Source organism: Micropterus dolomieu, linkage group LG13 (assembly GCF_021292245.1).
Source record: "Micropterus dolomieu isolate WLL.071019.BEF.003 ecotype Adirondacks linkage group LG13, ASM2129224v1, whole genome shotgun sequence".
Taxonomy (NCBI): Eukaryota; Metazoa; Chordata; class Actinopteri; order Centrarchiformes; family Centrarchidae; genus Micropterus; species Micropterus dolomieu.
In genome coordinates, this window is record NC_060162.1 from 11,976,358 (window position 1) to 11,991,828 (window position 15,471).

Here is a 15,471-nt window from a genome sequence, read left to right on the forward strand (position 1 = left end):
AAAAGAGGTTGTGCTCGGATAGGATTGTCGCACCTTTAAGTGTGAAAGCAGTGTTTTATTCCTCCCCAGCAAAACCTCAGCTTCTTTCCCCTCATGAAGTATCTCTACGCATTAAAAACAAAATAAATTGGATTCTAACAAGAGGGGGCATAATGACAAAACAACTTGAAGGACAAATTGCTTGTTAAATTTTCAAGTGCATATAGCGCCGACAATGAGTAAATGAGTGAGTGGCAGGAAGAGAGTGACACATGAGTGTAGAGAGGGAGCGTAGCTATGGAGAGAATAAACATGCCATTTTGATCGGCCCGCGCTGTCATTTCTGAGCTGAATGTTCTGCAGTGACACATGCATGACATCACAGCAGCACAACATGACCGCCAGAGGAGCCCAGTGCAATACAGAAATGAGGACACATCTTTCAGCATCAGTGCCCCACTGTCTACAGACAAACACACACCCACACAAAGACATACAGAGAGAGCAGTGCCCACATCAACTGAGTGCTCCATGTACATTTTTCAATTAGAGCAGACAGAATGCTTTAATTCATTCTACTGCATGGGCAAAAAAACAAAACAACACAAAACAGTAGGGGAACGAAATGCTGTTTGATGTCATGATCAGGGTAGGTGACTCAAAAAGAAACATCTTATGACATGCAGCAAAGCTTTCCCATAATAAAAATCATAATGTTGGTTAGTGTTAACATGTATCATAAAAGACGTTCAAGTGCACAGCAGTATTCACATTTATTTTGGGTGCATACACCCCTCCAACCGACCCTCCACCCACACACACACACGCACGCACACTTTAATGTGACCTAAGAGTCTTCCAGTCAGCACCAGACTGAGCTAGCATACATGTGCTCAAATAACATGTCACCCCGATTTACCTCGTCACACTGGTAAAACACTGAAAAGGAGCCTGGCTGACCTACGCAGACGGAGCTGGATAATCTCTGTCTCAAGTCAGAATTGCAGCAGCTAAAACATGGTATGGTTCCACAAAATGAACACACACAATACAGAAGTGTTTACAAAACAGATTTCTATAGTGTTTCCAGGAACTATGCCAGCAGCCAGTTAGCTTAGCTTACCACAAGGACTGGACACAGGAGGAAACCGTTAGCCTGGCTCTGTCCATAGGTAAAAAAATAAATAAAAATCTACCACCCAGCATCTCTAAAGCTCACTAATTTAACACATAATATCTCATTTGTTTAAATGTTACAAAAAAAGTGTGGTTTTACGGGGGGTTGGTTGTGTGCTGGACTATTTCTTGGCTAGGAGCAGTGACTTCCTGTGAGCAGAGTACTGGTGTCGTTGTGAGGTTGCCAGACAATGAATGTTTTTTGTATGGATGAAACAAAACAAAGATGCAGTGTGTTAAATAGTGAGCTTTGGAGGTGTTAGTAGACAGATTTCTTCTCTCTCTCTTTTTTAAATCTTTGGCAGCTAGATGTTTTCCCTGTTTCCAGTCTTGATGCTATAAGCGCTAACCATCTCTTGGCTGTAGTTACATATGGAAAGGACAGAAGTGAGGGGAATTAATCTTCTAATCTAAATCTCGGCAAGAAAACGATTACATCTCCCTAAATGTCAGTGTATTACTTTACTATTTAGAAATAAGTGTACAAAAACAGTACATTAAGGGATTCTAATGTTAACTGTTACCATCAAAATAATCACAAAACAAATTTCTAGCATTTAAATATATTGGAAACCAATAAATGTCAGGATAAAATTGTGTTGCTTCCACCTTATGCAGAGAACACAATTGTAGTCTTAGCATCAGGTAGGTAATGCTGTGATTTAGCAGTAATTGCTAACGCATGTTAGCTGTGGAAATGGGAATAGTGGGGGGGATGTGTAGTGAAAACTACCCGCCTCAGATTCCTGTCTTTTTCCACTGGCCCCTACCAGCATTCTGCCAGGCTGTTAGGACATGAAGAGCACATACAGGACAGGTCATTGCCACAAAAAAAGGGGCCAGCCTATTTGCTTTCCTCACTTACTACCTTATACACTAATTAGCAAGCTTTGTTTACTGGCAGCAGTCTTGAGAGAGGCTTGAAGTTTGCAGCAATTTAATTATGTACAGCACACAGCAAAAGAGCATGGAAAATTGAGGTGGGCTGCAAGGATAAATGCCATCCACAGTGCTCTCTCTCTCTGTCTACTTCTGTGTGTGTGTGTGTGTGTGTGTGTGTGTGTATCTGCATGATTCTGTGGGGTTTATTTATGTGTTTGTCAGTGCGTGTGTGTTTGTGCATGACTGTGTGCGTCATCCCCCGGAATTATAGGTTTGACTTTCACAGTAAATCTAATGTCCCCTCACTGAAACTCTACGGATCTGAGAAAATTGTTCTAAACCTATTCAGGCAACTGTCTTCTGTTACAATGAAGCCTTTGCAACAAAAGGGGGGAGTTTAAAAAGTGTATTTAAGCCCACACATTTTTCTCCAGAGATGCTTAAGTGAATGCCAGTGACCTTATGGTTGTGAGCCTTGACGTACGGTAAACTGAATATACAAAAGGAGTTCAACTAAGGTTCTAGGACTGGAAATCAAGTACCAGGTAATACTAAGAATCATTACACAAGTATGAACAACTTGGAAATCATCTAAGCTTTTCAGAATTGCTCCTAATGCACACTACTTTAAAGTGAAGTAAACTCTCTGTAAGGCTACATACTCTTGATTTATTATGTATGTCCTGATGCCACAATACCATCAAATGAAGCAAAATAGCTTTGACTATTAAGTTATTATTGTGCAAAATCTAATTTTCCTTCCTGTTTGAGAATGCGATCTCATGACTGTAACAGAAACACATCCTCGTCATACTTCTCAGCACTCTGTAATTCTCTGCTATGGCTACGTGCTCCTATTCAAGCTGAAAATACTTGGAACAATCAAATGTGCACAGGCTCCCTTTCTTTTCTTTTTTTCTACTCAAGCACAAAATGCAGACATACACACTCACACACACACAAACACACACACACTCACACAACACAGGCACAACATTCATGCCATGTGATCTTGCTAGGCATTATGCCAACGGCCAAACATGTCACTTACCAGAAATCTCTGAGACAGAGTGAGACAGCGAGAGAGAGACAGAGAGATTCTGCACATTAGTCAGTTTGTGTGAGCTCCTTGTCAAGTGTAAGTACAGTACATACACAGGGAACATGAAATGTAGCTGCCACAGTTATCTGCAATGTACTGTGGTGTGGGGGCTGTCGATTCTGAGAAAAAAAAGAGACACGTGATCTTGAGATCTAATGTGGAATTGTTCTGAGGAACATGCCATGTTTACTGTTCATTGTCTAAATTCTTGGAAGGCTTCCTGAAAAGCACATAGCGAGCCAAAGCAGCCTAAATCAGTTACACTGCAAGATTCCTAATGGCTTTTGCTGATCCTCTCTTTCTCTCATTTGCTCCCGCATTATTTCCCCACTTTTCTGTATTTCAGCATGCACATAAATGCACTGCGCGAGTGTGTGTTTGTGCATAGTAAATGACAAAAAAAAAAAGCTAAACTGGACTATTTGTACTTTATGGTATCAGAAACGTAGATCCATTAGCTACATAATTATCTCTGCGTGGACAACAAACCACTGGGGGAATAAGAAATTCATTTACAACCACCCATATTTCTTTATGTTTTATCTTAATCTCAAATCTGTGTTTTCCTCGAGTAAGGTGGAATGTAGGAGGGACTGACAAAAGCTTGTAGCAAATTCCCAGAAATAAATTCCACCACATTACATATTAAATGAGCAGTGAATTCGAGGAACTGCCCAACCCTTTTTGTTGTGGGTTTTGCACGCACCTTTTCCACCATCAACATGTGGCACGCAAGTAGGGGCAGCAAACTAATATTGTCAAAAGTGACACATGCATATGCAAATCTTCTGGTGCCAACTGTATCAGTGAGGTCTTAAACACACACACACACACATATATATGTGTGTGTGTATGTATGTATATCATCAGAAGACAACTTAACAACTAAAGAGCTCTCTTTTTTATTCTTTTCCCTCTTCCTGACCAAACAATTTTTACTATTGATTTGGGTGACAAATGTGACCTACTGGGCAGCTATTAGTTGCAAGACGGACCAGCAGGACACATCGGCCATTTGGAGGTAATTTAGCTGCCAAGTTCACCCATTTAGCAGTCAATTTGATTTGGTGTGACTCCCAACTTAATTTTGTCTTTAATAAGAAAATATGTGGACAAGGCGAGGTCACCGGGGCATCTAATTTTGTTTACTATTCAAGAGTTGAGAACCTATAACCCTTTAAACCCACACATGGAGCTGAGTGGATACTCTTTCTCTACAGGAAGCTTTTGTATCTTTAAAGCTTTTTGGACGGTGAACATCAAAATGATCTCAGATTTACAGACTTACCAGCCATTTATACTGAACTCTAGTCCTATCACTTCACTAAGAAGAGACACAAGCTATCTTACTTTCTATTCAGTCTCTCTCTGGTATGTTAAATAGTTTAAGAGTAAAAAAAAAAAACTAAAAAAGAAGAATAACTACAAGAGAAAACATATGTATGTTGCCAAAACAGAACCCATGCCATACAGAGCTGGAAACAGTTAAGTGTAATTTGCAAGGAAAAACCACCTTGACACCTACACAGTCAATCAGAAACTACTGTGTAAAGTGTTGTAGAGTGGAGACCAACTGATTAGTCCAGAACATGCAGATACACAGAATTTCTTGATGGACTGATCTGTACTGGATCTCTGCGGCTTAACATTCAGTAGAAAGACATTTCTTCACAGTTAATCCTAACTGTTTGGATTTCAGTTTCATTAACAGCAACCAACAAGTCCGGACACACCAGCATTTTTTTTTTTTTTCTTTTATCCATCAGAGTTTAACTAGAACAGGCTCTGCCCTCCGCTGATGTATGAGAATATGATGTATGACTGGTGCCCTGTATCGCATACCATCAGCAATGACTCATTACTGTCTCAGGAAAGGAAAATCATACACACGTAAACACACTCCCCACATGAGTATGCATGCATATACAGTACAAAGAAAAGTGCACCGAGGCGGAGGGCACGCACACAGAGCAAACGAAGCAAGGACAAAAACGGTCTCCAGGTTATAAATGTAGCATGCAGTTTTTCTCTTCTTTTTAGTTTGTTATTGTAAAATACAGTAAGGCTTGAGACCAAAACTAGCATGTCGACATGTTAGTCAAGTGATGGCAAATGCTACTGTATATCTTTTACAAAGCTCTAGAGGAATTTTATAGAGGATCTCCTTTTTCTTTTTTCTTTTTTTACAGTGTCCATGTGTTGAGACAACATCAACTCTTGTTCATTTATGGGCCTAACAAGCGATGAGGCAAGACCTTCAATGAGGCAAGAACCTCACAGTCTTTGTATTTTCTCCTTCTTTCTGTCAGTATCCGCATCAATTATATCTGAGACTGTATTGTCGTTCTCTCTCCTTGACACTCCCCACTTGCACACAGCCCCGGGCCCCCTTGTGGAATGCTGTATAGTGTGAGGCCTATGGAGGAAGGGCATCCCGGGACGCAGCGAGAGCACACACGCTAACACACTCGCCAACACACGCACATACACAGACAAATACAGCTGTTGAGAGCCATCACAATCCTTTGGCAGACTTCCAAATCAAAGACGAGTGGTGTTGGAAGGCCTCCGTTTAGAGAAAAAGAGAAAAAAAGTCCCACATTCTCCATGTATGTTGTGTTAAACTCCGAATAGAATCTTGGCAGTACAAACTCATATCCTGCATTACCCCAAACTGATTTCCCCGTATTGGAGGGGGGTATCAAAATACCTTGGTAAAATCTCATATAGGGCTGACAGGTAGGCCTACACCTATAGATACATACTAATTTAGGGAAGTACAGTACATCTTGTTAGTTTATGGGGTATCATAAACAACCATGATAAAATCTGTCTTTGTATTGTCTTACAGGACTGACAGGTACACCTAAAGATACACACTGATTTGAGTATTCACAAGGGAAGTGCAATATTTTTTGTTATCCCAATGATATTTTTACACAGGAGAAGCAGAAACAGATATGCACTAAAATGCTCAAATACTCTCAAGTTGGATTCAAGACTGTAAACCTGTAAATTGGTGAGGGATGTAAGATGTGATGTTCACACAACACTACTTAAATTATTCATATGACTCTGTAAATCAAGCTTTAAGTAGTAGTTTTAACATCTGACCTGTGTGACACCTGTCAGGGACCAGGCTGCTAGATATACTATGAGCTACACACTTGGTCTGGGTTGTTACCGCATGACAAAGATAATACGTAGACCATAACAAAACTTGCAAATAGTTGGGATTTTTTGTTACAGTCATCTTGAGAAAAAAACCCAAAAAAAACCACACACACTGTGCTTGACGGCAGACTTGAATAAGAATGAGAGCATGTGAGAGGGAAGGAAAGTGACAGGAAATGAAGAAAATTGCCACAAGCTACATGCCGGCAAGCCACACAATGCACCCATGTAGGGGGGGGGGGGCTTATTGTATGTAGCCTATAGTCAAATGGCTCCCCACAGGGTTCAGTTAAGGTTAACAGATCCACAACTGACAGATCTGACACTACAGCAGGGAACAGTAAAGTGCAGCAGTGAAACTTGTTTTTAACTTTTAAAATGTATTCTTAATATTGCAATCGCTCTGGCTTTTCTATCCTTAACCTTATTATTTTTACTGATCCTTGTTGTTTCACAGCCCAAACATGTTATAGCCCATATCATGCCATTCTGGAAATGAATATATATTATAGAGAGCTTGGTCTTATGTCTGTTGCTATTTTAAAATCAAAATCATAATTTAAAGAAGCAGCAAGAACTAACTGAAAATGCTTATGATTGAGGATTTGAGATGCCAACTGTATTTGGATCACTCCACTTGTGAAATAATGTTGACAACGCGAGCAACTTCAGTAGATTTGCGTAAAGTAGGCTATTCCTTGTAGCAATCATGCAACATATGGAATCGCACTACAATGGATGCATTATGGGTGGGGATTTTCTTTTATTTATTTTTTTTACTTCATCGTGATGCAAGACCGATCATATCATGCCACTTTCTCCAGTTGAAACTAATGACAACACTATTTCCTGCGGTTTAAAAGTGCTGCCCAACATTAACATTAGACTACAATTTTGGGTGGTATAAAGACTACAAATCTGATTAAATTCTTCTAGTGGCGCGTGGTAGGCTGCACTTCTGCGGGTATCACCCGCCATCCTCCGCGTAAAAAAATCTTTTACATTTCGTGACATTACTTGACGAAAGTTTAAGAGTCTAACTAAGTTTATCTGGTAGTTTTATCAGCATTAACTCTCGTGCTGTAATGTCAGCAGATTGTCCGGCGTGTGCAGCTGCCTATCGTATCTAAAGGAGGAGAAGCGAGGGAATAATGCATGGTAAAACCTATGCGTCATACAAATCAGGCACTGTAAACATCAAGCCAAGACAGAGGGGGGATATTTACCCGATATGTCGCTATTCCATCAACTGCGGCTGTCAGCTGGCGCATATGTGGCAGGTCTTTCTCTTCGAATAACCTATAAAGTTTGCGGGGTGTAAAAAAAAAAAGAAGCAGGCCCCGGTTTCCCCTCGTCCGCTGGCTCACTCTATCACTCTAGTCCTATCTTGGCCGCTCGTCCCCCATCTCTCTATCCCACTCTCTCTTTCTCTCTCTGCCCGCTTCTGTCCCTTTGCAGGAAGTGAACGCCGCTCACATGAACAGTATACGGACTGCAAGCAGCCTGACATCATGCACCACTCGGTAAAGAGTTCTTTTTAAAGACACAGACATTTTTGGTAGGACCTGCCAGGTTACTGTAGGTACACTGTCCTACTGTAGTCTACGCGGTCAGCAGCGTTCGGTCATATCGTGCGCCTTTACGGACACATGAACCCGGTGCACTCCTGTGGGCTTAAAGGTGCAGACTACTGTACTGTAGGTTATAACAAACCCACCAGATGACCACCACTGCGTGTAATGTGTTACGAAAACACAACGTGTGGGCACACTTGGAGCTACAAGTAACACAGGGTTGCCTTGTTGTGCTCCTAGAGAACATTTACATGTGTGGTTATCTCGCGTGTCCTTACGTGTTGGCAGCTCAAGCTACATGATGCGCATGTGTGCTATTCTGCTAAATTATATGCGCCAACTGCTGGCAGTGTGACCTCAAGTCAACTTTCTTTACTGCAGGCATACAATATCACAGTGCCACAGCCCACTAAATCACTGTTACAGGGCCTGCTGTACTTCATAATGGCAGAATATTCGTCTTTAACATCTTTCTGGTCACCATGGTCAATTGACATAGAATGCAAAATTATATTTAAAATTTTACAATACCTTGCATTAACATTTTAATATAGTTTAACATTCTATATGTTACTTCTTGTCATGATTTACTCTTTGTACATATCCACAGCAGAGTATCACCCACAGTATATTAATATACTTCATACTAATAGCCATACCCTTACCCTGTGTTGGAAAATGTATTAAAATCTAAATAAAATGAAACATCGCGTGAGGAAGTCCCTAAAAGAGTTTTCAAGTGATTTGAGGTTCCCTTGATTGTTTTAATTATTTATGGCTGATTGTTGTTTTTTGATATTTTGGGGGTTCACTTGCATTTTATCTCTTTTAGAACTAACATGCAAACAAGAAAAATCAAAATAAACTTGTATTCACTTGGATTTTAATCAGTGCCCAACCTCAGTTTGTGGATAATTTTTCTAAGTAACTTTTTTTTTCGCCTGTGAAAGCTGATGAATAAAAAAGTCTTGGCAGGTGAATTTTGTTGTTGTTGTTTTTGTAATACTCATTTTGGCCACAAGAGGCAGAAATGCACCACTACCCCAGTATAGCTAACGCTAACGGCAGATTAGCGCAGATTCAAATACATTTCTAGCCAAAAGAAAGACATGACAGTAATGTTACATAACTTGCTCAAACACAATCTCTATGTATGTGTTTAGAGCATAGACTTTATAAAAAATGGACGTAGTGTACGTGATGTCCCCCCTTGGTTTCTGAAGAGTTGTTGTGAAGCTCAATGTGGGTGGTTACATCCTGATTTATGCCTAACTATAAGTCTTTAAATAATATAAATGGGGATGAAAAATCACCCCCATACAGTTGTCATGAAGGGGGAAATTAGCTATAGAGACCAACACTGCTTTTTGTACCAGGCTGTAAACATATTTATTTCTGTTGTAAAGTTGGGCATTTTAAAGGAACCTTTTGTAAGACTTGTTTTTTTGTGGGATGTGGCGTTCTGATGTAGCGAATTTGTAACTCAGGACTCATCAGCAGTTTCTGCCCGGTTGTGCAGAGTTCTGAATGCCTACCAAGAATTTCATGCACCTCGCGGCTGGTAACGCTCATTTGTGCTGAGAAAAGAGGTAGATGCAAATCTTGGCAGGTAGCCTTCATCATCTGTTCCCGCCGAATTATTCATTCACCTCTTAAAGGTCCTTTTCAGATACTTTGCTCTGCACACTGATCAAACGGGGTTATCACTGCATATTTTTGCTGAATCTCAATGAATGCTACTTCTACTAAGTAGAATAAAATATTAACGACTCTAAACGTTCATAAAATATATACTTTGAATCATTTATCACCATTGATGAACCCCACAAAGGATATTATAGCATTTAAAAACATTATTTGGAGGTGCATGCAATTCTCGACAGGCAAGCAAAACTGGCATAGCAAGCGATCTAATAAGTTATTGCTTACTCGTTCAACCACTCACACCAACGAGTAAAAGCCAGTCTGATATTTTCTTTTGTCCGGTGTCTTGCATGGCCACTCTCTTTTTCACTTCTCTTCCTTGCTATATCAGAGAACGTCTTCTTCCGTCTCTTCGCAGCCTTTGCCATAATATCCATACTGAGATTACTGAGCTAGCTTCTTCCAAATAACTTATGTTGTACATTCTATACTCTTTGCTTCTTCTAATATCTAGCTTGCTGAAGAGGTTTGTTGGTGTGATGTGGTGCTGTAAGGCAATCGATTTCCTACACAGGATTTCAATGGTACATAGAGATATATCAAGGGCCCCGGGCCTGGAGTAGCAATGAAAGAGACACCAGTCACCTTATTGAAGTCACTGTACCATAATAATAATTTTTAAGCTGTAATTTTAAGATACAGATACTACGTAATGGGCCAAACTCAAGTGGCCATTCGAGGAACTGCAGTTTGCCCTTGGTTTAGAGTGCATGGAGATATTAAAAATCACCTGGAATAAAACACAAAAGCTATTTAGAACACGGGGTTGTGGTGCACTCCAGCCTCTTCTGATGAAATGAGTAACAACAACAACAAAATTATCCTGATAAAAAACGTTTTTATTTTCACAGATGAAAAAAAGTAACTTAAAAAAATGATCCTGGCAAAACTTTTTTTTTCATCTGCCAAAACATTTTTTGCACCTGTTTCAAAGATAAAAGATGTTTTAAGGAACTTTGAAAGATTATCCTGGCAAAACCCTTTTTTATTTCTTCTTTTTTTTAAGTCTTAAACAATTTAGATCAGATTTAGAAAATGGATGGCCACATTTTTTCTCATTTGCCTCTTAGGGCTTCCATAGGTGTCATAGTTTTTTGTTGCAGACATGTTTCTTTCCTAAGTCCTTCATCATCTTGTGATCCGTCAAATGTATTCCGTGACCTTTTGTCATCTCACTGTTTAAAAGTACTTGTATGTGCTACCCAGTCTTCTGCAAATTTCAAAAGAAATGTATTTATCTGTACCATAATGAAGAATCACTCTGTGATATTTCTATATGAGCTTACAGTCGGCTGATGGCCTTATTGTACTTCTTGGTATTTAAAAAGTGTATGGTACCACTATAATATTCCTATAGGGACAATCATGCGGTTGTGGTATCAGTGGTGTTTATGATAACCTCATTGTACTTTAGGTCTATGCCATTAGTACAATTATATTCTCATTAATGTTTATAAGGAAATTAAAGGTTTTCATTATGGCTTATTGTTCAGCTGAACTAGTAAAACTGTAGCCTAATAAAATGGCAGCTTATTTTGTTCGCTGTGAATGACATGAGTGAAGTTGACATGATTGTGTGAAATCATCAGTTTCTAATTCATTCAGGGTGATCCAACATAGGCTCGATATTTAAATGGTTTACACATTAACGCATCATGCAGTGTTATATATTTTTCATGAATCAAGTATCCTGGGAGCCAGTGAAATCTGTGAGTTCATGTTTCATTTGCTCTGGCAGATACTAAAAGAGGAACTGCACTTAAAGCTTTTGCTGTGCATTTCCCACAGGATTTGGTAGTTTTAATTGACCAACAACGCAACATCACATGTTTCCTTGCTCTGATTGGTTGTAGGTCTATCCAATTGTGTCCAGAAGCGAAACTGTTGAACTGATTGGCTATGCCAGGCTAGCGTTCAAGGGTTCAATGTCTGGACTGGAAGAAGGTAATCTAACATAGAAGAAGTGGCACCAATGTTGATTAATGGTCAAGACACAAAAATGGCAAGTCATTCAGACTAAGCAAACAACTTTAAAAAAAAAAGAAGAAATGAAAATCAGTAGGCCATGACTTAATCATCAAGCCTACCTATTGCACTATATTGACATCACAAGACGATTCATGTTCTCTATTTCTCTGGTGAAATTTGGCCTGGCTCAGAGTATGAGGCATATGATGTGTTGATCCTCTGAACAAAAGCTTATTGTTGCCCCCCGATTATCCATTTACAGCCTGTGGCCATACCAGTCTCAAGCATGTCTCAGTCAGGCCACTGTGTCGAAAGTTCATATCTAAAGATGGCAGGCTGGGAGTTTCCAGCCTCTTTTGCTTGGTTTCCTGCAATAACCGGTGATAAACATGGAAGTCTATGCTGATGCTTGTGCATGACAGCACATACGCAAAATTCAAATCTTCACAATTATACCAGGTTAAGCGTAAACTGCTTATTTCAGTGCCTCAACCTGTTGTGCCCTCGTTAGATCCTGTAAGCATACTTCATGCCATGTGGAAATGAGGCTATATAAGGTGATTGGGACACAGCCATTTCCATTGTTATGCTTGGCAGTAACAGTGGGGTCTAGTTGTGGCTGGTGTTTGTGTGCTGGAGGAAGCTAAACAGAGAAGTCTGTCAGAGCAGCTCTGAAACAATGTGAAGGGCGACTGATGGAACACTTGACCCAAAGATGTTCTCAATTTGAACTGTCACACACTCTTATGACACAGCTCGAGGCATGCCATCATGGGTGTAAGTCAACACAGTTAGCACATTAATGCGTTTTAAAGCAAAACAAACCCCAAAACATTTCATCAACAAAAAATTTATTTAATAACTTTACAAAAAAAGTTGATGTTCTCCTATTCTGCCCCAGCCTTTCCACAAAAGCACATTACACACATACACTGTTGACGACTTCACTTGTTTTTTGGTCGCTTTATCCACCGTAAGTTAACGTATATGCAGCTTCATCTCTGTGTTACAAGTTTACAAGTGTCTTTTTTGAGTACAACATTATCGAAATCATCTCAACCTGGGGATCATGGTACACTTCTGAGTTTAGAGCCCAACTCGTGTTTTGGCACAAATGACTGTCTTGCATCAGATCCCGCCATGATGCACACCAGTCATATGTTAAGTCACTTTTCCATGCAACACTTAAGTCACATTTTCCATTATTGTAAACAAATGGGTTTCCAGACAGAATGCCCCTTTAAAATGTGTTAAAACGATTTACAAATGGCATGAAAAAATAGAGATTTTGACCTTATTGGTCCCTTAACAGTCCTACATGATGACTCAGGTCTGACTCATGTTCTGACCGACTTCATGCATCCTTTTTTATGTTAAGCAACCAGGGGGTTTTCTCTCAGTTATATAGGACCGACAATTGTAAAAGGACTGTACATATAGATGTTACACAGATTCTAACTGGATTCTATCTTTTCTGAAACTAAACCAATTAGATTTTAAGTCTATGTCACATGGGTCTTTTTTACTTGAGCTCAGATACAGATACAGAGCAGTCTGACAGGACATGCTAAAGTGGTACGTTGTCCTGTAACACCACACAATGCTGAAGTTACAGTGTGAAGCATCCACATTATACACCACGTTTCCTACGTCGCTCACATTGCAGCTACATGTCCACGAACACCATGAAGCACCAGCCAAGCCCCCCCACCAGAAACATGGTGATCTGCATGCTGTAGATGATCAGGTCATTAAGCACCCCAAAATCCAGGCGCCTGTGCCCTAACAAAAGCAGAATGACAGATAGCTTGTACTGCAGCCGCAGGAGTACGCGCACGCTGACGTACTGCAGGAAGAAGAGTACAGAGAGAGCCACCCAGAGCAGAGAGGTGAGCAGACTGCAGCCAAAATAGAGGAGGAAACGGAGGAAGCTGTACATGCAGCGAGAGCGCAGGTAGAGGTCAAAGTTATTGTACTTGGTGCGCACTAGCTTGGAAGTGTGCGTCGACCCACAGGCCGAGTGCATGCAGGTGGTGTGGGGGCCATGGAAGCTGCGCACCCGCCGTGGGATGGGGATCACAGGCATGGATGGGCTACTGGAGCCCAGCGTAGTGCACAGGAGTCCCAGTTACAGGTGGAGTCCTCTGTGAGCGCTGCTTCTGGGGAGGTAAGTAGCTTCATTTGGTTGTGGTGCAAAAGGTGGCTCTTACAGGAGCCCCAGGAGTGAGATGTAGCTGCTGGTCGTGTTGGTCTGCTGTGAACTCCCCGCAGCAAGGTTTTCTCCTTCGAATGCAGCAAGGTTCTGTTAAGAAATCACATTGTTGCTGTATGTTATTTTTGAAAATGCACATGCATACACTGTTCCAAAAATGCAGGCCTGTTCATACATTTTGAAAACACAAGTATAGATACATTTTAAGAGACAGATTCAAACCACGGACTGAGCATGAAGCTACCTTTTATGTTTTAATAACTAAATCACAGCTAGCACGCGGTATCCCCTGCCACAAAGGACCTTTCATCCATGTTCTGGTCTAAAATGATCGTGCAGAACCAATGGTATTAACCTTACATGGAACACTACGACGTCTTCCGCCTCCTCACCAAAGAAGCTGGTGTTTGATTCTCAGACGACAGGATCATTGTATCACATTATAAACAGTTGGCTGTGACATAAACACACGGGATTTATTTTGTTTTTATTCCCCCTCACGATGCACTGTTAAATGCCAGCGAAGATGAGGCAGCGACGACGAGCCGGTGCGTTTACGTCCTGTCGCAACATATACGAGTCATCCTGCTGTGACGACAGCTGTCGAGTTAAAGGGGAAGTGCTCCCCGAGAAAGGAAGCTCGCTTCGGATATACTGTTATATATTTGGCCATTGCAAACACCTCATGTTAAACATTACAAACCAGACAACATAGACTGAGCTGCCAAGTTATCATATAACGATAGAAAACATTCTTACAAAAGATAAATTAACTAAATATAAGTAAATTAAATAAATAAAATAAAGTCTCAACAACATATGAACAAATACGTTCTTATGAATAACCAAGGCTTGTTTGATTTTTATACATGTAGGTCTACTGTAATGCTTTTTTACAATTAAATAACTCATTCATGTGAATAAATTGTTTAGCCATAATAATCAAGCTATCATAGCATTTTCCATTTTTTACTCAAAATGTAATATCCTTATACTGTAATTTGGGTGCTTGACCATCCTTTTCAGGATTTCACCATAAAAAGTGTGTGTGTGTTTGTGTGTGTGTGTGTATGTGTGTGTGGGTGTGTGTGTGTGTGTGTTTCTGTGTGTGTAGGTTTGCCACAGTGCATTGGGAAATAAAAGTCAGATGATCTGAGTTTGCGTCTAGGTCCTAAACTGCATTGGGAAAATGAGTAATTTTCCATAGTCTACTTCCCTACAACAAAGGGAAAGTAAGGTCACTTTCACAACCACCTGGTCTATAGAATAATTATCTACAGCACTGATGGCTTAAAAAAATAAAGCAATGAATCATTATGTCCCTCCAATATGTCACAAGATTTGTGGAGTGCAGTGGTGGAAGAAATTGGCTATTCAGAGCTTTTATATTAGTAAAGGTAACAATACAACAATGTAAAAATATACCATGCATTTATAATTCAGAAGTATTAGTCATAAAATGTACTTAAAATATCAGAAGTAAAAGTATTTGTTGTGCTGTAAAATGTCCAGTGAGACTGATGCTTTGTTCTGACATTATTAGATTTTTAATACTGATGCGTAAGCAGCGTTTTACTGTTGTAACTATTCTAGGTTTAGCTTGTTTTAACCACTTTATGCACAGTTATCTAGTTTAGTCCAGTGGTTTTGGATTCATGGATAACGGATGAAGAAAAAAGTCTGACAGACAAATCTGTTTT

General features: G+C 40.1%; 2 protein-coding genes across 4 annotated transcripts in view; both read right to left on the reverse strand.

Moving 5' to 3' along the window:
- LOC123981849 (nucleus accumbens-associated protein 2) overlaps positions 1-8,115 on the reverse strand; it is a 29,797-nt gene extending 21,682 nt beyond the window's left edge. The window contains exon 1 of the mRNA XM_046067058.1: positions 7,540-8,115. The gene's annotated coding sequence lies outside the window, so the exon portion shown is untranslated. The remainder of the gene's footprint in view (positions 1-7,539) is intronic.
- A 4,278-nt stretch (positions 8,116-12,393) lies between these two features.
- Positions 12,394-14,358, reverse strand: LOC123981760 (transmembrane protein 250). Of its 3 annotated transcripts, none has more exons than XM_046066900.1 (2): positions 14,164-14,358; positions 12,394-13,861 (listed from the first exon to the last, which is right to left on the reverse strand). In XM_046066900.1, the coding sequence occupies exon 2, from the start codon at positions 13,643-13,645 to the stop codon at positions 13,226-13,228; it is 420 nt and encodes a 139-aa protein (XP_045922856.1). In that variant the 5' UTR covers positions 13,646-13,861; positions 14,164-14,358; the 3' UTR covers positions 12,394-13,225. The 3 variants fall into 3 exon arrangements, with proteins under 3 accessions (XP_045922856.1, XP_045922853.1, XP_045922854.1); XM_046066897.1 differs by having other exon boundaries at positions 14,132-14,358; XM_046066898.1 differs by having other exon boundaries at positions 14,016-14,358.
- Positions 14,359-15,471: the final 1,113 nt, after the last annotated feature.

Coding starts and splice junctions, on each gene's coding strand:
- LOC123981760 (XM_046066900.1), bottom strand. CDS start 13,645: ATGCCTGTGATCCCCATCCCACGGCGGGTGCGCAGCTTCCATGGCCCC.